Raw genomic sequence first — 25251 nt, forward strand, 5'->3', positions numbered from 1 at the left:
TCCCAACCCCCTGCGGGCCTGGGTGACAACTGTACTTAGTGGACTCTATAACCCAACGAAGCCCTGGGTCACACTTCGACGTTGGAAGCAAGACTAAGTGGGGTTTGTTTGTTGTTGGACTACGGTTGTAGAGAAAGGAACAACCCTACCCCCTCACGAAGTTTGGCTGGGGTGGGAGTGGGGGCGGAGCCGGGCAGGGGCGGATTCGGCGGCAGCAACTCCCCGGACGCACGCAGTCCTCAGAGCCCCCCGGCTTCCGTGCCCCCTCGGCCCTGGCACTCGGAGCAGAGTAGGGGTCCAGCATGAAGCCCCCGGACCGCCCCACCCCTGGCCGCACTGACCGGATACTGGGGGTCATGGGGGGCATGCTGCGCGCATGCGCCCTACCCGGGCAGGAGGGGGTAAGAAAGGGGGACGGCGGTGGGTTTGGGGTCTTTAGGGGCCTTCAGAAGGGCTGCACCCCACAACTCAGTTTATCTGCACACAGACGCCCCGCGGGGCAGTCGCAGGAATCCATGAGTTCCCTTACAGGGGCTGTGGCCACGTCCGTGGGACCCTAGCCTGGACGACCCTTCCTGAACAATGTGGACTTGACAGGAGCGCGGAAGGGAACGCGGAGTAGGACTGGGTGTGGAGGACGGGTTCCTCACAGCCGTTCTGTCCCCGCAACCCCCGAAGAGAAACACTGGAGACGGGGAAACTGAGCCAGAGTCTGGCCATACGAAGGGGGATCAGAGAGGGGAGCTTCGCAGCTGGCGAAGAAGCTCGGGGTGGGGTGGGGCACAGTTTGCCATCCTGCGCAAAGTGACGAGCTCAAAATATTCCGCTCTTATTAGTACAGAGATTGATTTGCATCTAATTTGCATGAGACCTATTTAATCGCAGAGTCCTTTCCGCTTCTTCTCTCCCTGTAGTCCGCTGTGTGTTCCCCACCCAGCCGGTCCCGAGCCCCCGCAGGCGGAGTGTCCCCGCGCCCCACCCCTGGCCCCTCGCCAGCCCGGGCTCTAGGACTTCGCCTTAATTGGAGATCAGCCTCAGCTGGAGGGCCGGGACCTGGAGGGAAGAAGGGTCCGGGGAGAGGGTGGCACCTGGGCTGTGTTCCCACAAAGAGCTCCCCGCACATGTAACACCTATCGGGGGGCCTCGTCCGTCCCCGCGCGGACAGGGACCACTCCAACCCCAGGATATTTTTCCCCGGCGGAGGCGTCTTGCCCTGAGCCCTTCTCCACCGCAGAAGCCGAGAAGCGGCCCGGGGAGACCCCGCCGAGAGGCTTGACCCCCCCACCGCAGCGCTCAGCCGTGCGAGCCCGAGTCGCGCGGGGGAGGAGGAACCCGGGCGGGGGAGCCCGGCCTGGGGAGAAGGGGCGGAGGCGCTGGGGACGTGGAGTGGGAACGTGGTGGTGCCTGGGGGAGGGGGGATCGGGGCGGAACCCGGCACAAGCTGGAGGGGGAACGCAGGGGAGAGGGCGGAGCTGGGTTGCAGAGGCCCCTCCCCGCAGCGGCACCGCGGCCGGGCCTGTTATTCCGCTCGCCACTCGGCCAGGACCCGCGCAGCGCCAGTGGCTCGGGGAGTCGGCCCTCACCTCCTCCCCCACCTGGGCCTAGCGCCACCCCCAACCCGAGAGGCCGGAGACGGAGCTGAAGCGGCTGCCGCATCCCGGCCCAGCCTCCCCCACCATCCCTCCCCCCGGCCGGACATCTGGACCCTGGGCCCTGCACTGACTGGGTTCCGGAAACCCTCCCCGCCCAGCTCGGCGACCAGGCCCCGCGTCGCCCTCTCCTCAGAGCCCCCTGCCCTCCTCCAGACCAGACTTCCCCCTCCCCCTGGACACCCCCTCCCCGTTCCCTCTCTACCCCCCTCCCCCAGCCTGGACCCGGGTAGCAGGGGGGGGTGCGCGCCCTGCGCCGTCCCCGCCCCGCCCCCCTTGATTCCCCCTGCATGGCCGGCCCGGGTGGGGAGCGCGGGGGGGCCCGGGCGCCATGCGGGGGGGGCACAAAGGGGGTCGCTGTGCCTGTCCCCATGTGATCCGAAAAGTGCTGGCAAAATGCGGCTGCTGCTTCGCCCGGGGGGGACGTGGTGAGTGTGAGGTCTCAGGGGCCCAGTGTTGAGCAGGGGGCTGACTGGGGGTTCCCGGCATCTGTTTGCCCCACTCTAAAGATTTAGAGGCGGGAGACTGTGCAGTGTGTTTATCAGTAAAGTGACTTAATAGATGATCTGCCCTCAGATTTCTATCAGTTCAAGTTAAGGAAATTGGGGAAGGGGCAGGGGACTCATCTCTCCCGTAGTTGAATGGGTATGAGAAAAGCCCATCCACAATCCTCTTAGACCTAGGACTAGTATCGTCCCTCAAATCCTTTTGCCTGGAATCTATTTCCAATCCCCAAAAGGACAGGGGGATGGAGGAATGAGAAATGAGGGGTCTACGTGGGACTTCATAGAGAATTGCAGCTCATATGCCCCATCTGTCCCTGAGCCCAGTCCAGAGATAACCCTGATAACCTGCCTCGCTCTCCTGGGTTTGTGCATGTGTTGGGGAGGTGGGCTGCAGAAACCTTTTCTTTTTATAGTGATTTCTGCACTAGGTTTGTGTGTGTGTGTTGGGGGGGGGGGGTGTCCTGGCAGTAGCAGATGGACTCTTAGCTCTTCCCCACTCCTTCCCAGAGAATAGTCTGTACCCATTGGAAGGAGGGAGGGCTGTGGGAGAGCAGATGGCCACCCCCAGCTTCTAGTGTCTGCCCAGATGGCTGCCCCCACCTCCATAACTGTGCCATGCTCGGGATGTGGGGAAACCGCCACATGTACCTGGGGAGCCTGATGTTTTTGCTGTCCCTTCTTCCAATGGTGCCCAGTGAAATTTTCTATCCTGGCCAACTCGAACAAGATGGCAAGCCCGTGAGCCCTTGGGGAGAGGGGAGGATCATCATGGAGAGGAGACCCCGGGTGCTCCCTGGGGAGCTGGAGTCTGGAGACGGAGAAATGCTGGCATCTATCACCCCCTTCCCTTTTTCCCACCACCAGAATCCTATTCCATTGCTGGCAGTGAGGGGAGTATCTCGGTTTCTGCTGCCTCGGGTCTGGCTGCCCCCTCTGGCCCCAGCTCTGGCCTCAGCTCTGGCCCCTGTTCCCCGGGCCTCTCGGGGACAGTCAGTGGCCTGAGGAGGTGGTTGGATCATTCCAAACATTGTCTCAGTGTGGAAAGTGAGACAGACGGTGGCCAGGCAGGACCATATGAGGTGAGCAGGGAGTGCCGCAGAAGCATGTGTGATAGAGAAGGACATTGGGAAGAGGGCAAGTTGGGGCCACCGGTCATTGGAGAGACCTAGCCACTGTCCCTGACCTCTGACCTTTAACCTCTGGCCCCCAGAACTGGATGGTAGAGCCAGCTCTAGCCACAGGGGAGGAGCTCCCAGAACTAACTCTGCTGACCACATTGTTGGAGGGCCCAGGAGATAAGGCACAGGTATGAAGAAATGGGTCTGGGGAGGCCCCCTCACCAGAGGCATCCCTTTGCTCACCTTACCCTAGGATGTTCTATCCTTCCAGCCACTTGAGGAGGAAGCTTCGTCCCAGGCCCCAGAGAGTGAGGAGGAACAGAAGAAGGCTGCTCTGGAAAGGAGCATGTAAGTCCTTTCCTCCCCCATCCAACTCCTCAGCACAATTTCCAGAAGAATCTCCCTCACACTTTAGATTTGGGACTGGAAATCCCCTTCGAGGTTGGCTGTGGTGATGAAGGGAGACAAGGGGCTTCTAATAGGAAGGAAGAAAAAGCTAAGCCAAGGATGTGCTCAGACTCTAAAGTGGGGGTGCCCTCCTGCTCTTTTTCCAGGTATGTCCTGAGTGAACTGGTAGAGACAGAGAAAATGTACGTGGACGACTTGGGGCAGATTGTGGAGGTAGCTTCCTCTACTCCTTCCTGGTCCACCTGCCTTTTCTCTGACCAGGGCTAATTTCTGGAGATTCCTTGGGATTCCTCTGCCCCACCTCCCAGCTCCTCCTGCATCCTGGGCCTTCCTGGGGCAGGGGAAGTTTCTCCATTGGGCTGGCCCTGCACTCACACTCCCACACCAACCTTCCCACAGGGTTACATGGCCACCATGGCTGCCCGGGGCATCCCCGAGAGTCTTCGAGGCCGTGACAGGATTGTATTTGGGAACATCCAGCAAATCTACGAGTGGCACCGAGAGTGAGTGGTGTGGGCCCAGAGAGGGAAAGACTGGAGCGGGGCTCAAGTCTCGTCCTCTGTATCACACCTGTGGGCCCAGTGTGGCCTAACAAAGCACCTAGAGCGGAAGACTGAATGTTTGGAGGGGCTTGGCGGGGAGCACTGATAGTGTGGACCTTGAAATTGGGTGGTGGGAGGGGAGGCTGGTTCTGAGATATATTTGACCTCCCTTTTCCCTGCCAACCTCTTCAGCTATTTCCTGCAGGAGCTACAGCAGTGTCTGAAGGATCCTGATTGGCTGGCTCAGCTATTCATCAAACACGTGAGGCTTGAGGGCTGGAGCTTATAGGGGTGGGACTTGGAGAGAGTGAGGGTTCTCTAGAGAGGTGCTCTCCCTCCTCATCCACCCTGTTCTCTCTCCCGCTTTACCCTCATTAGGAGCGCCGGCTGCATATGTATGTGGTGTACTGTCAGAATAAGCCCAAGTCAGAGCATGTGGTGTCAGAGTTTGGGGACAACTACTTTGAGGTCAGTGGCTGAAGTCCATTAGAGAGAGGGGGACAGAATTGTCATGAGCAGGCATTCAAGGCTGTGTTATCACAATATCTCTGTCCCCAGGAACTCCGGCAGCAGCTGGGGCACCGCCTGCAGCTCAATGATCTCCTCATCAAACCTGTGCAGAGGATCATGAAATACCAGCTGCTGCTCAAGGTCAGGACCACCTTCTCCCTGGGTGGCACAGCTGGCTTCCCTCACTCATTTGCCCGAGGATATAAGACCCCAAGACCTCCTTGGGGGTGGGGAGGGTCCTTACCTGTGTCCTCAGGGAGGAGGGGAGGGCTTCTGAGCACGTCGTCGTGACCTCCCTGAGCCTTTTTTCTCCATGTCTTAGGATTTTCTCAAGTATTACAGCCGAGCTGGGATGGATACTGAAGAGCTGGAGGTGAGGACCCCCAGATCTTCTGAGACACACCAAGTACACCTTATCCTCTTGGCCTTGTGGGTGCCTCCGGTCCCTTGTGTGGTTTAGGGCTGTGCTGGTGTTTAGGGGGGAGGTTGGTTGGGGTTGAGACATTGTGTTAAGAGGCAGCTGGCTGGGGCTGCCTTTCCCTAAAATAACGACGCTCCCGTCTTGGTCTGCAAACCAGCACGCTGTGGAGGTCATGTGCTTCGTGCCCAAACGCTGCAATGACATGATGACCCTGGGGAGACTGCGAGGGTTTGAGGTAGGGGGATGGGGCAGGAACCTGGAAGCCCCATGTCCAGTCCTAGCACTTGGGACATCCTGATGGGGAACCGTCCTTTCCTGGGGCTGGCCCCATGGCTGGTTGGGAATGTCAGGGGAGGGAGGGAGGAACGGACAGTTGCCCATTTTCCCTTCTTGTTTCTTTTCCTGAAGACCACTGTCTTTTGGTTCTAGGGCAAACTAACAGCTCAGGGGAAATTGTTGGGACAGGAGACATTCTGGGTCACAGAGCCCGAGGCTGGGGGACTGCTTTCATGCCGGCCTCGAGAGAGACGTGTCTTCCTCTTTGAGCAAATTGTCATATTCAGCGAGGCCCTGGGAGGAGGAGTCCGAGGGGGAATGCAGCCCGGATATGTGTACAAGAGCAGCATCAAGGTGGGTCGGGGACCCCGAGGGAGGGGGCTGGCACAGATGGAAGGAGGCCTCAGGGAGGATGTCTGGCTCTTGGAGTGCAGAGGGGACAGGAGCCAGAGAGGACCTGAAGATTCTGGGGGCTATCTCGGATTTGCCAATTCAGGTGAGCTGCCTGGGACTGGAGGGGAACCTCCAGGGTGACCCTTGCCGCTTTGCACTGACCTCCAGAGGGCCAGAGGGTGGGATCCAGCGCTATGTCCTGCAGTCCGCAGACCCCGCAGTCAGCCAGGCCTGGATCAAGCAAGTGGCCCAGATCCTGGAAAGCCAGAGGGATTTCCTCAATGGTGAGGCGCCCCCCCTCCCTCCCCCAAGTGTGCTCTCAGCCCTTTGACCACCTGAATCCCTCCCTGCCCAATCTGCAACACCTGCCCTCTGACCCTGGCTTCTCTCTGCCCCCCTCCCCCTCCCCACTTTCGCACTACCAGCTTCAAATTGGTAACTCAGAATCCCTTCAAGCCCCGGGCAGTTGACAGTGGCCGACAAGCGTCATGAGGGAGGACATAATAGGACGGTGGCACAAGCAGAGCCTCTGGGGCAGAGGCTGCCTCTGCTGTAACCCTCCTTCTTTCCTCTCTTGGCCCAGCACTGCAGTCACCCATTGAGTACCAGAGACGGGAGAGCCAGACCAACAGCTTGGGACGGCCAGGAGGGCTTGGGGTGGGCAGCCCTGGGAGAACTCGGCCTGGAGACCGGGCCCAGGTCAGGTCACACACCCCCATCAATGGCTCTCTCCCCTCCCTGCTGCTGTTGCCTGAAGGGGAGGTGACCAGAGCCCCCCTGCCCCTGGACACACAGGTATGAGGAATGGTGTTCCCTGGCTGGAGGGGCGGAGGGGGGAGGGCCTCTTATTCTGAGATCCCCAAATACCCCTCCCCTGATATCATTTCTTGCTTCCACCACCTTCCTTTTGCCTGTCTCATCCTACTTCCCATCCCTTATCCGGCTTAACTCTGGGAGAGGCCGAAGGTCTCAGATAGCTGACTAGAGAGGGTGCCTGGGCAGGGGCTTACCCAGAAAAGAGGGGGGTGAGAGTGGATTCTGGCTCTTTGTGACCCTCTGACTTGAGTCTTCCTTCAGGCCCGCAGTGACATCCCCCAGGCTTCTTGTGATGCTCCTGCAGCACCTCCAGCTCTGAACACCCCTCCCTGCCAGGCCAGACTCGCCAAGCTAGATGAAGATGAGCTGTAGCTGGTGAGGGCCGGGGAGTGGTGCCGACTCAGCTGCCCTAGTCCCCAAGGCGCTTCAGGGCAGTCCTTCTGGCAGCAGCCTGGATGCCTGCCCCTCTTGGAGTGTCTGGAGGGCGGGCCAGCCTGGAGTGCTGTCAACACAGAGGAGGGCACCCAGACCCAAAAGGACTTCTTTCTGCCCAAGGAGCAAAGTTCCTTTAGCTCCTACTCCTATGCATGCATCACAAGTCCCCCCACAAGGAGGTTCCGTGGGTGGGTGGGTGGGCCGGCACAGGGGCCAGATAGAACTTATTGGTTTTGGTTTTGATTTTGTTTTTCTGTTTTCCGAGAATAAAGGTTTTGTTATATCACTGAGGCTGCTGTCCTGGCACAGTTTAGGAGAGACTGTAATGGGGGTACATGGGACCCCAGGGGTATGCAAGAAGCTCAGTTGGCCCCAGTCATTTGAGGAAAAGTCTGGGGAAAGAAGAAGGGCTCTGGGTATGAGATAAAAAGATGTGGCTCTGTCCCTCACCGGCAGTGGTAGCATTTCTCAGTCCAGACCTGGGGCTTGGGGCTGCTGGAAAACCCTCGATCCTTGACATATCCTCTCCTTTACCCAGCCCTTCTTTTCCTCCCATCCGTCCTGTTCTAGACCCACAGGAGAGCTTCCAGTGGTGTGACTTCCCACCATCCCGCAACACCCAGGTGTTAAAGCACAAGGCCCGGTGTACCTTTCCTTCTGAGGCCTCCATGTTCAGCTGAGAGAATGGGAACATTGAGAAGATCCTGGGGGCTGTGCTCCCTTCTTGGCTCTAGGGCTCCCACCAGGGGCGCCCTCCTTGTCTTTGCTGTCTGGGAGGCCATAGGCATGACCGTATGGAGAAGGAGGAGTGTCTTCTTCAAGGCACAGACCCAAGAGCAGAGCTCCCAAGGAGGTCTTCACGCCTCCTCAACTTCTGGGACAGGACCTGGAACAGGGAGAGCCAAACGTGCAGCCATCCGTATTCAGATGCCTCGTCCTGGGTCCTTGTGCATCCGTGTGTCCACTGTGTCTGACTGTCCCCTGGGCTTGGTCACGTGCACTTGGGTTTCCTCAGCAGACAATGGACTTCGGGGTTGGGAGGGTGAGGAGGAGCTGGAGCCTCCCTGAGGACCCGAGGCCCCTCTGCCCGACAATGGGGGGAGGGATCTATAGAGGGGGGGGCAGGACGTAGGCCCCCGATAAGACTTCTGGGGAACAATAGAAGGAATTGAAGAGAGGGGAACCACCCTCACCGCACCCCACCCCTAGGGCTTTGGGGTCAGGGACTTGGGTGCCAGAGAACGATGGGGCACGTTGCTGAGGACTCATGTAAATGGAGGAGGGGATGGGGACAAGAGGAAAGCGGGATTTCTGGGGCTCAGAAACTTTCTATTTCTTTTAGGGACCACGGTGTAGATGAGGTGGGTGGGTGACACCTTTGTGTTTAATCCAATCATAAATGTGTTTTTAAATGCCTGCTTCGTGAATAGCTCTTATATGTAATAAAGGGCACTTTTTTTCCTTTGGCTCATAGGAAGCAAAATAAGAATTTCCTATCAGTTCAGCATTTCCCTTGATGACAGGAGCTGGGAGCACAAACCAGCCACTCCCAGCAGAGATGTGGGGTGGTGGCTCTCTGTCATTGTTCCTTTCCAATACATATCAGCTTCCCATCTCAGTATTTTGTGAAACTGCTGAGACCCATAGATCCCCTTACACTTTCTTGGAGCAAGCAGTGCCCCATGAGGGTTTGGGTCTGGGGTGGGGGTCGGGAATCCGGGTGAACTTTCTTGACTGCTCTCAGGAGGCAGGAACGCAGTGGCTCAGGGCAGAACAGGGACCGCAGTGGAACCAGTCGTTGTCTCAGCCCGAAGTGCAGATGCGGAAAGGACCCCGGAGGGGGGCAGAGCGCATTGGGAGACAAAGGGTTTAAAAGTGGTAAATAGTGGGTGTTGAGTGTTGGGTTTGGGGGGCGTTTGTCTTTTGGCCTTCTTTCCTGGTGCCTGCTCCCTTCCACCGCCGCGCCCATAGCAGCTCGACCCATGTCGGAGGAAAAGCTTAATCTGGAGAATCCCCATCCCCAAGCCACAGTTTTCGGGCAACTGGAGAAAGTGGCTGAGGAAGGGCCCCTCCAGGGCCGGATTGGACCCTCCTCGGTGGGGGCGGGGCTCAGGGCCAGCAGGCGGAGGGGTATTTAAGATCTGGCAGAGAGGGAGGTGGCCAAGGGCAGAATGAGTGGGCTACCCGGTGCTAGGAGCCTCCCAGGCCAGGGAGAGGCCTCCGACCTTAAGTACCCCCTGGGCACCGAGCTCAGGAAACCCCTCACCGAGGCTCGGTTCCAGCAGCTCTTCGGGTGCGCAGAGGAGGAGCCGCAGCTATCAGCTGAGCCCGGCGGGTCGTGGCTGCGCAGGCTGTGCAGGCGGCCGGCGCCCGCTTGTTCCGGGCCGGGGGCGTGGCGCCTGCTCCTGGCACGGCTGCCCCCCCTGCGCTGGCTGCCCGGTTACCGCTGGCGGACCTGGTTGCTCGGGGATGCGGTGGCCGGAGTGACCGTGGGCATCGTGCACGTGCCCCAGGGTGAGCGGCTCCGACGCCAACCTGCCAGGGGCCCAAGCCCTAGAGGGTGTCGGGGAAGTGGCGCGGGGAGCTGGGAACCCGGGAGCAGGTGGGTGGTTAGTGTTGCCGGAGGGTTCGGGGAGAGGGAACTGAGACTAAGTTCGGGGTAAGGACGGTGGAACTCGCCACCTCGGCCCCTTCGGATCCCCACCCCCACCTCCCCTCCTCTGCGCAATCCTGCGAGAAATGTTGCACATGTTCCGGCCCAGGGACCTGGAGAGAGGCACCACGTCTGCCTCCCGCCAGGACTCAGGCCGACACGGACCTGTGACCTTGGCCTCACAACCTCCCACCGAGGCCTGTTAACCCCTCTCTGTTCCTTCGTGTGGCATGATTTAGTGTCCCTCGATCCCAGCCTCTATGACTGTGGAGAGGAGGCCGGGTCCTGGATGCTGGCCCGCGCCACGCACCTGCACCCCGCAGACCTTTCCTTTTTCCTTTGTCCCAGGCATGGCTTTTGCCCTCCTGACTTCCGTGCCCCCAGTGTTTGGACTCTACACTTCCTTCTTTCCTGTCCTCATCTACACCTTGCTGGGTACTGGGAGACACCTGTCCACGGGTGAGCGACCCAGCGACCCTCTCTGGGGTGCAGATGGACAGGGCTTGAGGCTTGCGATCTTGTAAGGGCCGTACCTCTTATGTCCTTCACGCTCCCACGGTCCCTTCCTCCCCAGCGCCACTCTGCCGCTACCTGATGGTAGCCTTGCTCGCTGGAGTGCCGAGTGGGTGCACAGAGGCGCGGGTTTACTCGAAATTTTTCTCTCCGGGGAATTCGCTAAAATGAAAGTCTCCGGGACTTGGAAGGGGAAGAAGAGATCCGCGGCCACCCAAAGGAGCACGCAGTTCGCGGGAGTCTGCAGGAGGGGACGGTGATGCCGTCTCAGGGCAGTTTTTGCCGGCTGGTGCACCCTCCTCTCCTTCCTCACCACCGATTCCCGCCTGCTGCACCAGCTCAGGGCCCCACTCGCGGCCTTCTCGGCGAGTGGGGTCTGACAGCAACACCACCGATGCTAGAGCGCGGAACCTGGGCTGTCGCCGTGCCCCGGGACGCACAGCTGGTGATCTGTTTGTCCCCGGGCCCTAGGAACTTTCGCAGTACTCAGCCTCATGACGGGCTCGGCCGTCGAGCGGCTGGTGCCCGAACCTCCGGGGGGAAACCTGAGCGGAATCGAGAGGGAGCAGCTGGACGCGCAGCGGGTTGGGGCGGCAGCGGCCTTGGCCTTCGGGAGCGGGGCGCTGATGGTGAGGGCGAAGCCCGGGAGCGTCCCGGGGGATCCGCGCTGCGGCCCCGGGGGAGCTGGGCGGGCTGAACCGGGCACGTCGCCGGCGAGGGTGCAGGGGCGAGAGAGGCGCCGAGAAGCCGGCGCGCTGCGCTCTGGCCCTTCTGCGCCTGCGCCTGTTGGTGATTGCGCAACTTCTCCCGCCCGCAGCTGGGGATGTTCGCGCTGCAGCTGGGCGTCCTGTCCACCTTTCTGTCCGAGCCTGTGGTCAAGGCGCTGACCAGCGGGGCCGCGCTGCATGTGCTCGTGTCCCAGCTGCCGAACCTTCTGGGGTTGCCCCTACCGCGCCAGATCGGCTGCTTCGCTCTCTTCAAGGTGGGGGTGGGACCACAACCGGGAGGAGGCTCCCAACAGTCCCGGGAAGAGGGAAACCCGAATTGGGAGGAAAGAAGACCCGTGGAGGGAGAGTGTGTGGTGGGGACGGAGGAAGGAGGCTCCCTGCGGAGGTGGAAGTCCGGATCGTAGCCTGGCTTCGGTCTGGGGGGTCTGCGCTGGGGGTCGGCGGGCCCTGGCACCCGGCCCTCTGCTCACCGGCCTTGCCCGCAGACTCTGGCCGCCGTGCTGACTGCGCTGCCCGGGAGCAGCCCGGTCGAACTGACCATCTCTGCGCTCAGCCTGGCGCTGCTTGTGCCGGTCAAGGAACTGAACGTCAGATTCCGAGACAGGCTGCCCACCCCGATCCCCGGGGAAGTCGTCATGGTGAGGATGGCTTCGGAGTCCCGGCTCCCGGCCGGGTACAGACACTGCCTGCCCCCTCGGAACTGGCCCTGGGTGATCAGCGGGGCCACTGCTGCCCCCTTGTGTACATTTCCAAGCCTTCTTCCAGAGGGCCAGCACCGGCCGGGTCCGCCCACCCATGCTTCCCCACTTCTCTTGAGGAGCCCCCTCTAGACCTCTCAGAATGCCTCCTTCCCTCCCCTGCAGTCTCGCTGGCCATTACACCGCTACCCACTTCTTCCCACCCCCTCCTTCACTGTAATTCATGATTATCTCCTTTAACACTCCCCACTTAACATTTCTCAACGACCAATATTAGGGGACCCTCTGCCCCCTATATAGCCCAACTCCCTGCTTGCTGGGCTCCTGCCACCGCCTAGTGGTTCACTGTGGTCCTCTCTCATGCCGAGGCCCTTCTGACCTCTGCCAGGAGCCCCATCTCCTATGAGCTGATTTGCTCTCTTTCCTAGGTGCTCCTGGCATCAGTGCTCTGCTTCACTTCTTCCCTGGACACAAGATACAATGTTCAGATAGTGGGGCTGCTGCCTGGAGGGTAAGGGAGACTGAAAAGACCAGCTTTCTCTTCCCACATCTTCCCTGGTGTCCCCAGCCTTCTCCTACCCAACACCTCCTCTTGGCTTGCCTTACTCTTTTCTCTGTCTTCTTTACATCCCTGCAGCCCCAACCAATGCTCAACGTGAATTCCTCCCTCTCCAGATTCCCCCAACCCCTCCTCCCCAACCTGGCTGAGCTGCCCAGGATCCTGGCCGACTCGCTGCCCATCGCACTGGTTACTTTTGCTGTGTCCGCCTCCCTGGCCTCCATCTATGCAGACAAGTATAACTACAGCATTGACTCCAACCAGGTGTGACTGGCTGTGGACCCCAACCTCAATCAGGAGACAGCCCCTAATCTGACCTCCCTCCATGCCTTGTCTCTCTCCCCTTCATCTCACTGTATCCCTCCAGGAGCTCTTGGCACATGGTGTCTCCAACCTCATCTCCTCCCTCTTCTCTTGCTTTCCCAACTCAGCCACCTTGGCCACAACTAGCCTACTAGTGGATGCTGGTGGGAATACACAGGTAAGAGGGCATCCTTGGGTGAGGAGATGAGGGACATCCAGGTAGGGGTGGAGAAATAGGTGGATCCCCAGGTGGCATCTAGAGAGAGCAGGTTGGGAATCTGTGAGGGGTCGAGGGAGGGGATGGGATTATCTAGGTAGGAAAAAGAAAAGATAACAAGACACAAATAAAGACCTTGTAGGTTCTCAGCACACACACACACACACACACAAATTATGATGCCCCATGTGCAGGTAAAATAAACATACAGTACTGAACTGTAAAATAAATTTGAGACAAATTTTGATTATTTTGATGAATTATTAAAAAGAAATATCACATATCAAAACCCCCTGCCCTGCTATTTTTGGTTTCCTTTACTTTGCTGGAGCCCTAGCATGTGTTTAGCCTGTTTATAAGGTAATCCAATGGTGGCTTTTAAGGTGGAGGTGGGCTCCAGAAAGAGGGAAGTTGAACTACATTGGTGGGGGCGACTGGCAAAAGATAGGCATTTAGTTGAAAGGGAAAGATGGGTATGAATGGCAGAAGAACTAGAAAAAGGGTGAAGAGTCTGTGTATGTGTGTGTGTGTGTGAGGGGGTGATTTGGGAGGAGGGAGACTTCCCAGGGAGAGGAGCAGAGTGGGCAGGGGGGCTGGCCCTCCTCCTCTCCCTCCTTCCCCCTAGCTGGCAGGTCTCTTCTCCTGCGGAGTTGTCCTGTCAGTGCTGCTGTGGTTGCGTCCCTTCTTCTACTACCTGCCCAAGGTAAAGGGCAGAGAAGGTGTGGGGGTGGCCGTGGTCCTGGGCTCCGGGATGGTAAGCCTGCCTCCTCTGCCCCAAGGCTGTCCTGGCTTGCATCAACATCTCCAGCATGCGCCAGATGTTCTTCCAGATGCGAGAACTTCCCCAACTGTGGCGCCTCAGCCGCGTGGACTTTGTGAGAAACGACAGTATTGCCCCCAGATTGCCCCCGCCCGTCTTCCCAGTAGCCCCAGGCTCTGCCCTGGAGCAAAGCGAATTGCCCTGGCCTTAAGTTCTGCAAGCTTCCCCTCCCCCCAACATCTCTACCTCTTGGTACCCTCCACTCAGAGACAAGGTAAGGGTGGGGTTTGAGCCTCCTCAGACCTGAATGTTTGTAACCCCCAGGCTGGTACAAGGTCTGGGGCCATCACACATGGTCAATCCCGTCCTCACCTTCTGTCATTCTTTCTGCCTCCTGAGTCATCCTTCTCCATCGCTTGTCCTGGCATTCATGTCCCTGGACCCCTCTCCCTGGCAATGATGGCCATGGCCTTTCTCCTGGGAAATCCACTCCCCTCCATGTCCTGTAGGCTGTGTGGATGGTCACATGGGTGGCTGTGGTGACCCTGAGTGTGGACCTGGGCCTGGCCGTGGGCGTGGTCTTCTCCATGATGACTGTGGTCTGCCGTACCCAGAGGTGGGAGAGGCGGGGAGCAGGGCTGGGGGGGCAGGAGGTGATGCTGGGGTGACTCCCCAGCAAGGGTAGGCTGGGACTCTGAGCCCAGCTCCCTGCCTAGGGTGGAGTGCCTGGCACTTGGACTGGCTGAGGGGACGGAGCTCTACAGGCCACTCAGGAAGAGCCACAAGGTGAGTGGGCTAGAGCCAAGGGAGGGAGGGAATGTTACACCTGGATGTTTTTCTGACCCTTTGCCCTTAGCTCCTCCAGGTCCCAGGGCTCTGCCTCCTGAGCTATCCAACACCACTCTACTTTGGAACCCGCGGGCAATTCCGCCACATCCTAGAGCGGCTCCTGGGGCTTAGAGAGGGAGGCCAGGTGAGGGATTGGGTCAAGCAGGGCTGTTTCCTTAGGGAGTGGGAGGCAGGTGGTTGTTCTGAGGGGGATCCTTGTGCTCGAGGGGTACACGTTCAAGCTAGTGTCTGCCCAAGTGTCAGATCGAAGGAGGTGGTGACTGCCCTTCTCTACTCACAGGAAACCCCAAAGCCGGATGGCCCACTTGACGCAGGTGAGATGGGACGACGAGGAGGAGATTTGGGCGTGAGCCATGAGGCATCTGGATACTTTGTCTTCTTTACCCTAGCTGCTGAGCCCATTAGAGCAGTGGTCCTAGACTGCAGTGGTATCATTTTTGCGGATGCTGCTGGGGCCAGAGAAGTAGTCCAGGTGAGGGAGAGGGTAGGTTTAGTGTCATCCCACCTGACCCTCTGACTTCGTACTTAACACTCCTTTTCAACCTCTGCAGCTGGCCAGCCAATGCCGAGATGCTGGGATCCACCTTCTCCTCGCTCAGTGTAACGGTGAGAGGTGTGGGAAGGTGAAGGGGACTGGTGACTCTGGAGTGCCTGGAAACTCGGCGGAGGGAAGAGGACATGGCGTGGCCTTGGGAGCTGAGAACCTAATCCCCTTCCTGCACAGCCTCGGTGCTGGAGACGCTGACTGTGGCAGGACTCCTGGACAGAGTGAGCCCAGAACAGCTGTTTGTGAGTGTGCAGGATGCAGCTGCTCATGCCCTGGAGACACTGCTGTGTGGACAGTAGCAACTGGAGTGGGAGCCAGGAGGGGAAGGGCTCTGGCAAGCAAGGGGTGAGTCAGTGGCTAAAGATCCAGGGAGGGGGAATTGGGAAGGGGTGAGGATGAAAGGATTAGACAATTTTAAGAACAAGCCAGGGAGGCTGGGCCTAGCTGTGGGTGAAGAACTGAGGAGCTTAAGACCCAAACGGGGTGGTGGCACCCCTCAGTGGACTGCCACGTCTCAGGGAGAGGAGGTGGTACCCAGTATATCCTAATCTATTCTTGACCTTGGCTCTCCTATTCCAGGAGCTCACTGGTCTGAGGACTTATACAGTGTGGGTGTGACCCACTCACTGGGAGTGTGAAAAGCCCCAACTGCCTGTGTGTGTGGACGTCCAAGGTCCCTGAGTCCCCCTACATGACTTAACTAATAAACCGAACCTGGGAGCCTCTGGGGCCCATGCAGTGAGTCTGGCTGTCTGTACACAGAGCACCGGTGTCCCTTCCCTTGTGCCCACAGCACTGCAAAAGACACAACAGAGGATGGCTTTGACAGTGTGTTCACAGCCTCCACCCCAGCTCCACAGTCCCAAGTTCTCTCATGCGGGTGGGGCTGGAGCCAGTGCAGAGTCTTGGAGCCAGGGAGGGTGGTGGGTCCTGGAATTACACGTTGCGGAGGCGGGGAGCTACCCACCCACTCAGCCCCAAGGAGATTCAAGGAGAACGTTTCCACTTGAGGTTGTTAGAATCCCCCTGGGCTCCTTGGCACTTGGAAAGCAACTCCCCCCATTTCCTGCCCCATGAGGATGGGGTAGGGGAAGGACTTGGCACTGGCTGTGGGAGAGGTTATGGCTCCATCGCGCCGCTGGGCACTCACAGAAAGGAGGGGTGTCACCAGGACAACCCCCTTTTTGGGATCAGGAGCTGAGGGGAAGGGCTGAGGGGCTGGGGGATTGGGGATAGTCTGTGGAGTGGTCACTGGGTGGTGGAGTTGGTGGAGATTTCTGGCAGGTGCAGCCAGTTGGCCGGAAGGCCCTGTGTGGCCATTACTCCACGGTCATGCACTGCAGCCGGTGTTTGAAGAAGAGCAGGCGGTGTTTGGCCATCTGACTTTCGTCCAGTGGTCCCGGGTAACGGTACCGGGCATAAGTCTCTGCCCCAGCATCCCTTGACACCCAAGGCAACTTCAGCTTGGACGCATGATCCACAATCACATCTGAGCAGGAGCCGACACGGAGGGAACCAATCCCGTCCAGGAAGAATTCTGGGGGTGGAGGCAAGGAGGGGACACAGGGAAGGGTCCTGAGGATGCAGAGGGCCCACTCTTGAAGAACTGAGGTCTGAGGTACCGAGGGTGAGTGTCCCAAGATCCCAGGTCTAAGGACCTAGCCTCTGTCTCAGTTCTACTCTCTATAAAATGGAATCAATATACTGGCTTTGTATGTTGAAAAAAATGCCACCCCCACTACGCACACACATACACACGGACTGCTCCGAGTGTGACCAGGGCAAGCAGCTGGCAGTGAGGTGGGGGTGGTGGTGACAGCGATGGGAGGCCCGCTACACAGGTGGACCTAGCGGCTGTGCTGGCAGGAGAGGTTTAAACGGAATGCGAGGGAAACCGACTTTGGCCCAGTGGTTAGGACTTTGGCCCAGTGGTTAGGACTTTGGCCCAGTGGTTAGGACTTTGGCCCAGTGGTTAGGGCGACCGTCTACCATATGGGAGGTCCGCGGTTCAAACCCCGGGCCTCCTCGACCCGTGTGGAGCTGGCCATGCGCAGCGCTGATGCGCGCAAGGAGTGCCGTGCCCCGCAAGGGTGTCCCCCGCGTGGGGGAGCCCCACGCGCAAGGAGTGCGCCCGTGAGGAAAGCCGCCCAGCGTGAAAAGAAAGTGCAGCCTGCCCAGGAATGGCGCTGCCCACACTTCCCGTGCCGCTGACAACAACAGAAGCGGACAAAGAAACAAGACGCAGCAAATAGGCACCAAGAACAGACAACCAGGGGAGGGGGGGAAATAAAATAAATAAATAAATATTTTAAAAAAACAAGAAACAAAAAAAACGGAATGCGAGCCGGGAGGGAGGGGGAGCTCGTTGTCTCGCGGGGAATTCTCCGAGCCCGGCCCGGGGTAGCCCGGTGGCAGCGAGCCTCCGCCAGCGCCTTGCGCGGTCCCGCCAGCACCGGCCGGGAGCGGTTGCCACTCACCCAGATGCGCCACGCGGTTGAGCCGGGGATCGAAGCCAACCTCCCGCACCTTGTCGGTTCGCGCCAGGAAGAAGTTGACCACGCCGTCGGTGACCACGCAGCCCGGGAAGCCGACGAGCTCGTGGTGGAAGCCGCGCCTCTGTTGGAGGCAGTTCCCGCGGCCTGGGGCGCCAGGTTCCACGCTCAGGAGCTGCCGGTACGTGGTGGCGAAGCCCGAGATCTCGCGCACCGCGCCCCCCACCTGCCGGGAGGGGGAGGGTGGCGCCAGGCGGGGGACGGGGGCGGGCCCTGCTGCCTGTCCGCAGCCCGCCGCCTTCCCCCGGCTTCACCCCCGCGGGCCCCAGATCGTCCCCCGGGCTCCGCTTCCTTGCCCTCTCTCCGCGCCTAGCCTGGCCTCGACCCCGTGCCCCCCACGACCCCCCTCGGCCTGCCTCGGCCCGCCGGGCCCCTTCCCCACCCCGCCCCTGCGGCGTTCGCCCACCAGGTCCAGCGGCGTCCGCTCCAGCACTTCCACCAGCTTCTCCAGCCTGGTCCGCGCCGTGAAGACGAAGTCGTCATCCACCCACAGCACGTACTTGGTGGTTACTTGCGACACAGCCAGGTTCCGGCCTGCGAACCAGCCCTGGGGAAGGAGTGCGTGGGGCTGAGGCAGCTTGTGGAGACTACAGACCCAAGGACAACCTCCTCTGCCTGCCTTTCCTCTGCCTGCCTTTCCTCCTCTTGCCCCGACCCCTCTCGACTGCAGGTGTCCCTCTCCAAACTGCGGCTTGTCCTACTCCCGGACGTTTTGAGTCAGTGTTCTGGGGAGGGTTCTTGGGGGGCCTTCGTTCATTTATTCCGTCAGGCATTTATTCGGTCATCAACTATGGAGCGCCCATAGGTGCTAGGAACTGTTGTAAGAATGCAGCAGTGAAGGAGATAGACACGATTCCTGCTCCCACCGAGCCGGCCCCCCAGGATCCGCATGCTCACTAGGCGCCCAGGGATTCGGAGGCAGGCGGTCCTCGAATCGCCAACCCGGAGGCTGCAGACCGAGGGCTCGACCCCTCCCGGGGCCCTCTGCGCCCCCCAGCTTCGCTCACTGCGCACCTTGCCGAAGGGCATGAGATAGTGCTCAATGTGCGGGCCGCTGACGACCTCCGGCTTCTCGCTGTCGTCGGCGATGATCACCGTGACCGTCGGGTAGAAGCGGCGGATGCTGGCGATCAGCGCCCGCAGTCGGTCGTAGCGAAGGAAGGTCTTGGTGGCAATAGTGACCAGAGCGCTGATGTTGTACTGGGCTGGGAGTGAGGGCCCAGGGTGGGATGCAGACAGGGAAGGCCGGGAGTGAGGAGCGCAGGAGACACCCCCTCTCAGAGCCTCCCTTCTTAACTTGCTCCCCACCAACCTCACCTCCCTGAGGTGGAGCCCCAGGCGGGTACAGCCGTGGGTTGGGGGGCTGTCTGATGCGGATGGTGAAGGCAGCCTCGTGGCCCTCGGTGGAGAATCGGACTGGGGAGAAAGGACAGGGCATGCAGCCTTCAGGGTGGGGCAACAGTCCCTATTCAGGCAGCCAAGATTTAAGCGCCTACTCTGTATTCCCACCTTCCTCGGTGTACAAGAGCACCAGGTCCTTCCCTCCACAGAGCTTACATTCTCATGGGTTGGAGAAAGACAATTAAAAAGGTTTCCCCGCATAGCTAACCTTTATTGTCCTTCATAGAAGTATTATGTTTCTTTATGGATTTTGTGATAGTGAGATTTATCAGCTTTTCAAATCTGTAATTTTTCTGATATTCCTCATGCTATTTGCTATGGTAAAAAAAAACGCACTAACCTTTATTTTTTTTAAGATTTATTTATTTATCCCCCCCCCCCCATTGTCTCTTCTCTGTGTCTATTTGCTGCATCTTCTTTGCTTCTGTTGTTGTCAGTGGTACAGGAATCTGTGTTTCTTTTTGGTTGCGTCATCTTGCTGAGTCAGCTCTGCGTGAGTACGCCACCATTCCTGGGCAGGCTGCACTTTCTTTCGTGCTGGGTGGCTCTTCTTACGTGGCGCACTCCTTGCGCGTGGGGCTCCCCTACATGGGGGACACCCCTGCGTGGCAGAGCACTCCTTGCGTGCATCAGCGCTGCGCACGGGCCAGCTCCACACGGGTCAAGGAGGCCCTGGTTTTGAACCGCGGACCTCCCGTGTGGTAGCCGGATGCCCTAACCACTGGGCCAAGTCTGCTGCCCCCACTAACCTTTATTAAGCATTTACTATATGCCAGGCACTTTTAAGTTCCCTAGATGCATTAACTCATTTTACCCTCATGATAGCTCTATTAAGTAGACTCTCACTACAGTAAAAGGCATGGAGAAATGAAATAGTGTGCCCATGTTTATATAACTATAAGTTTAAAAGTGAGGGCAGGAATCTAGTCAGTCTGATCTGAGGCTAAGTAAATAAGAAACTATAGGGAAGTGGATTTGGCCCAAGGGACAGGGTGTTACCTACCACATGGGAGGTCCAAGGTTCAAACACAGGGCCTCATGACCCATGTGATGAGCTGGCCCACGTGCAGTGCTGATGTGCACAAAGGAGTGCCCTGCCACGCAGGGGTGTCCCCCACATAGGGGAGCTCCACGTGCAAGGAGTGCGCCCCGTAAGGAGAGCCGCCCAGTGTGAAAAAAGTGCAGCCTGCCCAGGAATGGCGCAGCACACATGGAGAGCTGACGCAGCAAGATGACACAACAAAAAGAGACACAGATTCTAGGTGCTGCTGACAAGAATACAAGCAGATGCAGACGGTCACAGAGTGAATGATCACAGAAAGCAGACAACTGGGGGTGGAGGGGAAGAGAAGAGAAATAAAAACAAATCTTTAAAAAAAAAGAAAATACAAATATTAAAAAATATTGACACATGGGAAGCAGACGTGGCTCAACTGATAGAGCATCTGTCTACCATACGGAGGGTCCAGGGTTCAATCCCCAGGGCCTCCTGACCTGTGTGATGAGCTGGACACAAGGAGTGTCCTGCCACGCAGGGGTGTCCCTGTGAAGGAGAGCCCCACGCACGAGGAGTGCACCCCGCAAGAAGAGCTGCCCTGTGTGAAAAAAGCACAGCCCACCCAGGAGTGGTGCTGCACACATGGAGAGCTGATGCAGCAAAAAAGAGATACAGTTTCCCAGTGCCGCCCGATAATGCAAGTGGATGCAGAAGAACACGCAGTGAATGGACACAGAGAGCAGATGGGGTGGGGAGGGGAGAGAAAATAAAATAAAAATATTGACACAAAGGCAAGTAACATGAGAGTGAAAAGGACACATTTGAGCTAAGATCTAAACAACCAGATAGAGTCCCCCATGCAAAAATCTGAGGGCAGAGGATTCCAGCCTGAGGGAACAGCAAGTACAAAGGCCCAGAGGTGGGCGTGGCCTTGGAGAGAGGCAGGAAAGTTCCGGCCGTTTTGCTAAAGTTTAAACAAGAGCTTCGGGAGGTAAAGCCCTTTGCCCTTTAGTAAGTGGTAGGCTGGAGTCTTCTGACTCTTGGGCCAGGTCACTTCCTGGGGCCTCCATGGTTCGCCTGGAAGGGGGATACAATGGAGTCTCAGGTTTCTCTCTGGCCTGCTCTGGCCCCAGATGAACAAAGGCTCCTTCTCTCCCTCCCCAGCCCTGCTGGCCCAAATGAAACACACATTGTGTGTCGGGGCAGCTCTGCCACTGACCGAGTGCCTCCCACACCCTTGGCCTCTTGTCTGTTCCAGCCTTTCTGCCCACCCAGCCTGCCCCTACCTCCACCCAGGTCTTGCACCTGTGTCCGCTGTGTTTGCCTGGTAGCTTCGGCTGCTGTAAGTGACCAGTTGCAACTGTCGATTGAGTTGGTCCAGCCCTGGGCTGGTGAGGGTGAGATTAGGCTTCCCCTCCCCGGTGAGAGTTACTCCAGACACTTCCCCTGCCACGTCCCAGGTGCCCAGGGAGGCGGTCAGGTTCACCTGGGAGAGGTGATTGAAGAGGGCAGGGTTAGGCCTCAGCCCTACCTATTGCGTCTTGGTTCCTCCGCCTCTCCTTTGGCCCTGTCACCCTCCCTGCTTACTCACTGCCCACCTGCCCGCCCTGTCTTCCTCTCCTCTCACCTGGTATACTTCCCGACCAGCAGATGCCTGCAGGCTCAGCCCTGGGAGGAAAGATGCAGGATTAGAGTCACAAACAGCCCTGAGTTCTTCCTCATTCTGTCTCTCCTCTTTAGCCAAACACAACACATGACTTATAACTTATTCCTCTTTTTGAGGCCTCAGCAGGCTACATTGTTAACATATGTAACCAAAATGACAGGCTTTTGAGTCATTCCCATTAAAAGTGTTTCTTCTATGGCCTGCCCTCCTCATTCACCTAACCTATGGTCAGTCAGCAAAGAGTAGATTCTTCTCCCCAAACCACCCAGTTCTGCAATTCCTGAGACAACCCTAGAGTTCCTTCTGTCCCACCCCCCACCCCAGGAGCTTCCTTCTGACCTCCAAGCAAGCTTCCCTCTCATTAGGTATCCTGCCTCCCCTCATTCTTTCCCTCCAAACTTGGGTCCTGTCATCCCCACCACGGCCCAGGTCATTCTCTAGGGCCCTCTTCCCCACCTGGCACCAAGATGCTCCTGAGTGGTTGCACCTCCACACCCTGCAGGGGATATTGTAGCGGGGAGTTGGCAGGGGCTATGAGCAACTGGTCAGCAGGCGAATGGCTCCTGGCAGTGGAGGAAAAGGAGAACAGGGAGGAGTCAAAGGAAGAGGGCTCTCCTTCCTGTCACACCAACCCTCCAGGGCTCCCTCTGCTTTCCCCCTGCAGAGTCACTCCCTTCCTTCTTGCTGGTACCTTGAAAGGAAGGCCTGGAACTCCTGCTCTCTACTGGCAGAGACGGCCCTCAGCTCTTCAGGGTCAAAGGCTTTGGTGAGGTCAATGGCTTTGACCTGCCTCTGGAGGAAGGGAAGCCCTCCCCGACTGGACTCACAACTGCAGTTGTTCTGGGCCAGCAGCCTGGAGGGGGGCAGGAGGGATCACTAGAGCTCAGCCATACAGCTCCATTCATTCAGAAAGGAAAATTTCACACAGTGCCCCACCACTTGGCCCTTCAACCCCGCCTATCCAATATTTGTCTCCTTAAACATTGTCCTTCAGATTGTCCCTAGGAGTGAGGACAATGGATGGAATGCCCTGTCCCCTAAATCTGGATTTTTCCAGTGTGGGGAGATCTGCAAAGCAAGGCTCCCAGAGGCCTGCAAAGCAGGCTCCAAGGTTCACAGAAAGAATGTAGGAAAGAAGGAGGTGCTCTAAGAAGTCTAAGAAAATTGTGTTATCAAAGGGCTATTAAGATCAAAGAATAAACGTATTGACCTAGAAACAGGAGTTTCCCACGGGAACTGCTGTATGTGCTATTTGTCCTAAGGGTATAAAATAAATTGCGTAATTACACTGGAGCCTGAGGCAGCCGTCGCACTCCTGCAGCTCCTCACAGCCCGCCTGATCCCCTCTATCTTGTCTTTCATTTCTCATCCCCTCACCTCACCCTCCTGGGGACTGCACAGATCCTGTTCAACTGGGACTGCACTGTGCGAGTCGCACGTGACATTCTAGAGGCATAGAGTAGGGCCAATTTCTAGAATTCCAGGAGCTGCTTGCCCACCATTCAGGACCCCAACTGAAATCTCCTCTCACGACTGAATCACATCAAGGAGACTTTCAGGGCCCTCCTGGGGCACTCTCCCACCCCATTACCATGACCAGGTTGAGGGAGGCCAGATGTGTACCCCAGCCTGAGCCTCAGGAAGCCCCCCCCACCTCCCACATCACCCCCACACAACCCAGTCAGGAGAACCCAGATATCAGAGCCCAGCAGCCAAGGAAACCAAACTCCCCGACATGGCCCCCAGCGAGCGCCGCGCCGCCGCCGCGCCCGGCGGGACCTCACCTCATCGCTGGCTCCTTGATCCTGACTGGGATGTGTGCGTAGCGGGGCTCGGGGGCCAGGTCGGGCAGCTCCAGCCTGGAGGGGCCCTGCGAGGACACCCACAGCGCAGGGGCAGCCCGGAGGCCCGGCGCCTCCCGGGTGCTCACGTACAGGAGCCCGAGCGAGGCACAGGCGAGCAGCAGGACCAGCGCGCAGAGGGCCCTGCGGCCCAGCCGCATCCTGGAGGTAAGGGTGAGGAGGGAGCGCGCGGGCTGGGACCCCCGGCCCCGGCGGCTCCGGGGGCTGGGGCCGGCTCCCCGGGGCGCTCTCCACGCTGGGCGATTTGCACAGCGAATCGCTCCCCACGTACCCTCTCCCTTCACGCCCCGGGCCGCAGCGCTCTCGCGGCCTCCTTTCTTCTCGCCCTCTCCCGCACCTCGGTTTCCACTCCTACCCGAGGCCCGACCTACGCGAAAAAGCACGGCTTTCCCAGCGCAGCCGACACCGCCCCGCACCGCGCGGGCCCGCCCTCCTCTGCCCGACCCGCACCTGAGCCGGAAAGGGCTGCGGAGGACCGCTCCGCACCTTGCCTGTCACGACAAATGCCGAGGCACGCCCGCGGTATCGGGTGCCCCCGGGGGAGGTCACCCCGAGCCCGCGCGGGGGCCACGCAGGTCCCGCGAGCGCGCCCCCCCCCGCCGGCGCCTCGGCCCCCGGCCCGCTGGGCACCGACCTGTCTAACGCTCGAAGGCCGCACCGAGACCTCGGTCCGGGCTGCGCCGAGCTCCCAGCCGTGGCCTGAGGGTCCTCATGGGGCTGGGGGCCGCCCGCTGGGGGAGCCGGGCGAGAGCCTTAGAGCGGGGGCGCCTCCGACCCCGCCCGCCCTCGGATCCCGGGGCTTTGTGGATGGCGGCGCCCCGGCAGTTCTGGGCGTTGCCTGTGGGGGAAAACCGAGCTGAGAACCCGCCGCGCCCGGGCCGCGGGAACAAAGCCAGGGCTCCCTGGCGTGCCGTCCCATGTCCCGGACCAGGAGGGCTCAGGCCGCGCGCCCGGATCTCCGTACCGCGGGCAGCGCTGCGGCACTCCCGCGCTCGCCGCGGCGGAGGCTCGGGCTCCGCGCCGGGGAGACGCGCGCCCGGGCTCCTCCTGGTGGACAGTGCCGGGGCGCGCACCCCGCGCCGGAGAGGGTCCTCGCCGCCCCCACCCCCCTCCCAGCCGTTCGCCCCCAAACCCTGACATCTCAACCGCCTGTTTCCAACCCCAGCTGTCATATTCCCTCCTCGTTCAGAGACTCCTTGCCGTAGAGACTGTACTCAGAGCCGGGCTGTGGGAAGGCATGGGGCGCAGACGCCCTGCTCCCCAATTCCACGGTTTGGCCCATTGGAGCGATATAAAGGAAACCAGTCTAGACACTGGAAAATAAAGGTTCCGCCTAGCTAACAGAGACAGATCCAGAAGCCTCCTTCCCTCTCCATTATCTAACAAACACTCAGGATAAGTATTCAGCAATTCAAGGGCCTGCTTTCTCCCAACTCTCCCTAAGGAGCAGACTTGCTGGAAGAAGGAATCCTCCCACCAGCGGCCTGATTGGCTGGAATTCTGCCTGCAAGCCTTGGTTCCGTAGACACCTCTCCCTACAGCCTGATTCCTGACACTGCTCAGATTCGAAGTCGCCATGGTTCTAATGAAAGATATAGCAAGGTATAATGGGGGGGGGGGGCGAGGGGGGACATCATAGGAAATATAGAACATAATGTGAATGTATGTGGGGGGTGTTGAAAGATGGATTATTGAAAAAATTATACAAAGAAATGACTAATCAGCTGGGAAAAAAGTGGGATCCTACCTCCTTATTCCAGAATTATTTCCAGATCAATAAAACATTTAAGTATTAAAAAGTAAACCATAAAAATAGTAGAAGAAACCATGGATTATTTTTTTTTTTTTACAATCTTGGAGTGGAGAAGAGCT

General features: G+C 58.8%; 3 protein-coding genes across 14 annotated transcripts; 2 read left to right on the plus strand and 1 right to left on the minus strand.

The window, feature by feature from the left end:
• Positions 1-216: 216 nt before the first annotated feature.
• ARHGEF25 (Rho guanine nucleotide exchange factor 25) lies at positions 217-8545 on the plus strand. Of its 6 annotated transcripts, none has more exons than XM_058308321.2 (16): positions 1459-2077; positions 3020-3234; positions 3366-3461; positions 3545-3621; positions 3828-3894; positions 4081-4184; positions 4416-4485; positions 4602-4691; positions 4782-4874; positions 5056-5106; positions 5312-5389; positions 5584-5784; positions 5927-6107; positions 6407-6618; positions 6901-7014; positions 7613-8545. In XM_058308321.2, the coding sequence occupies exons 1-15, from the start codon at positions 1981-1983 to the stop codon at positions 7009-7011; spliced, it is 1743 nt and encodes a 580-aa protein (XP_058164304.1). In that variant the 5' UTR covers positions 1459-1980; the 3' UTR covers positions 7012-7014; positions 7613-8545. The 6 variants fall into 6 exon arrangements, with proteins under 6 accessions (XP_058164306.1, XP_058164307.1, XP_058164305.1 ...); XM_058308320.2 differs by having other exon boundaries at positions 1460-2077; positions 7645-8545; XM_058308322.2 differs by lacking the exons at positions 1459-2077; positions 7613-8545 and adding an exon at positions 271-401 and having other exon boundaries at positions 6901-7364.
• Positions 8546-9180: 635 nt separating this feature from the next.
• Positions 9181-15639, plus strand: SLC26A10P (Solute carrier family 26 member 10). Of its 3 annotated transcripts, XM_023585440.3 has the most exons (18): positions 9219-9588; positions 10076-10186; positions 10712-10869; positions 11058-11222; positions 11454-11606; positions 12095-12177; positions 12342-12489; positions 12593-12706; positions 13371-13448; positions 13525-13620; positions 14015-14121; positions 14222-14291; positions 14362-14478; positions 14635-14668; positions 14744-14826; positions 14906-14960; positions 15079-15246; positions 15481-15639. In XM_023585440.3, exons 1-17 carry the CDS (start codon positions 9246-9248, stop codon positions 15198-15200), a joined length of 2037 nt encoding a protein of 678 aa, XP_023441208.2. In that variant the 5' UTR covers positions 9219-9245; the 3' UTR covers positions 15201-15246; positions 15481-15639. The 3 variants fall into 3 exon arrangements, with proteins under 3 accessions (XP_058164309.1, XP_058164308.1, XP_023441208.2); XM_058308326.2 differs by having other exon boundaries at positions 9181-9588; positions 14371-14826; positions 14906-15246; XM_058308325.2 differs by having other exon boundaries at positions 9183-9588; positions 14362-14826; positions 14906-15246.
• On the minus strand, positions 12972-24438 carry B4GALNT1 (beta-1,4-N-acetyl-galactosaminyltransferase 1). 5 transcript variants are annotated; one of them, XR_011650258.1, is made up of 14 exons: positions 24344-24438; positions 24014-24217; positions 23302-23520; positions 22209-22370; positions 21974-22080; positions 21479-21519; positions 21157-21337; positions 18771-18869; positions 18468-18658; positions 17860-18000; positions 17379-17619; positions 14633-16438; positions 13878-14143; positions 12972-13616 (listed from the first exon to the last, which is right to left on the minus strand). XR_011650258.1 is itself a non-coding variant. In XM_058308333.2 (12 exons), the coding sequence occupies exons 3-12, from the start codon at positions 23517-23519 to the stop codon at positions 16221-16223; spliced, it is 1599 nt and encodes a 532-aa protein (XP_058164316.1). In that variant the 5' UTR covers position 23520; positions 24014-24217; positions 24344-24438; the 3' UTR covers positions 12972-16220. The 5 variants fall into 5 exon arrangements, 3 of the variants coding, with proteins under 3 accessions (XP_058164316.1, XP_071075019.1, XP_058164317.1); XR_011650257.1 differs by having other exon boundaries at positions 13878-16438; XM_058308333.2 differs by having other exon boundaries at positions 12972-16438.
• Positions 24439-25251: the final 813 nt, after the last annotated feature.

Source organism: Dasypus novemcinctus, chromosome 12 (assembly GCF_030445035.2).
Source record: "Dasypus novemcinctus isolate mDasNov1 chromosome 12, mDasNov1.1.hap2, whole genome shotgun sequence".
NCBI lineage: Eukaryota > Metazoa > Chordata > Mammalia > Cingulata > Dasypodidae > Dasypus > Dasypus novemcinctus.

Excerpts from the sequence above, each read along its gene's own strand:
- ARHGEF25 (XM_058308321.2), top strand. The coding sequence starts at position 1,981 with ATGCGGGGGGGGCACAAAGGGGGTCGCTGTGCCTGTCCCCATGTGATC. Across the intron at positions 2,078-3,019 it reads CTTCGCCCGGGGGGGACGTG|AATCCTATTCCATTGCTGGC; the intron begins GTGAGTGTGAGG and ends TCCCACCACCAG. Across the intron at positions 5,785-5,926 it reads TGTACAAGAGCAGCATCAAG|GTGAGCTGCCTGGGACTGGA; the intron begins GTGGGTCGGGGA and ends TTGCCAATTCAG.
- SLC26A10P (XM_058308325.2), top strand. The coding sequence starts at position 9,246 with ATGAGTGGGCTACCCGGTGCTAGGAGCCTCCCAGGCCAGGGAGAGGCC. Across the intron at positions 12,178-12,341 it reads GTGGGGCTGCTGCCTGGAGG|ATTCCCCCAACCCCTCCTCC; the intron begins GTAAGGGAGACT and ends CTCCCTCTCCAG. Across the intron at positions 14,292-14,361 it reads CACTCAGGAAGAGCCACAAG|CTCCTCCAGGTCCCAGGGCT; the intron begins GTGAGTGGGCTA and ends CTTTGCCCTTAG.
- B4GALNT1 (XM_058308333.2), bottom strand. The coding sequence starts at position 23,519 with ATGCGGCTGGGCCGCAGGGCCCTCTGCGCGCTGGTCCTGCTGCTCGCC. Across the intron at positions 21,520-21,973 it reads CAGGAGCATCTTGGTGCCAG|GGCTGAGCCTGCAGGCATCT; the intron begins GTGGGGAAGAGG and ends CTTTCCTCCCAG. Across the intron at positions 21,338-21,478 it reads CTGGTCGGGAAGTATACCAG|GTGAACCTGACCGCCTCCCT; the intron begins GTGAGAGGAGAG and ends CACCTCTCCCAG.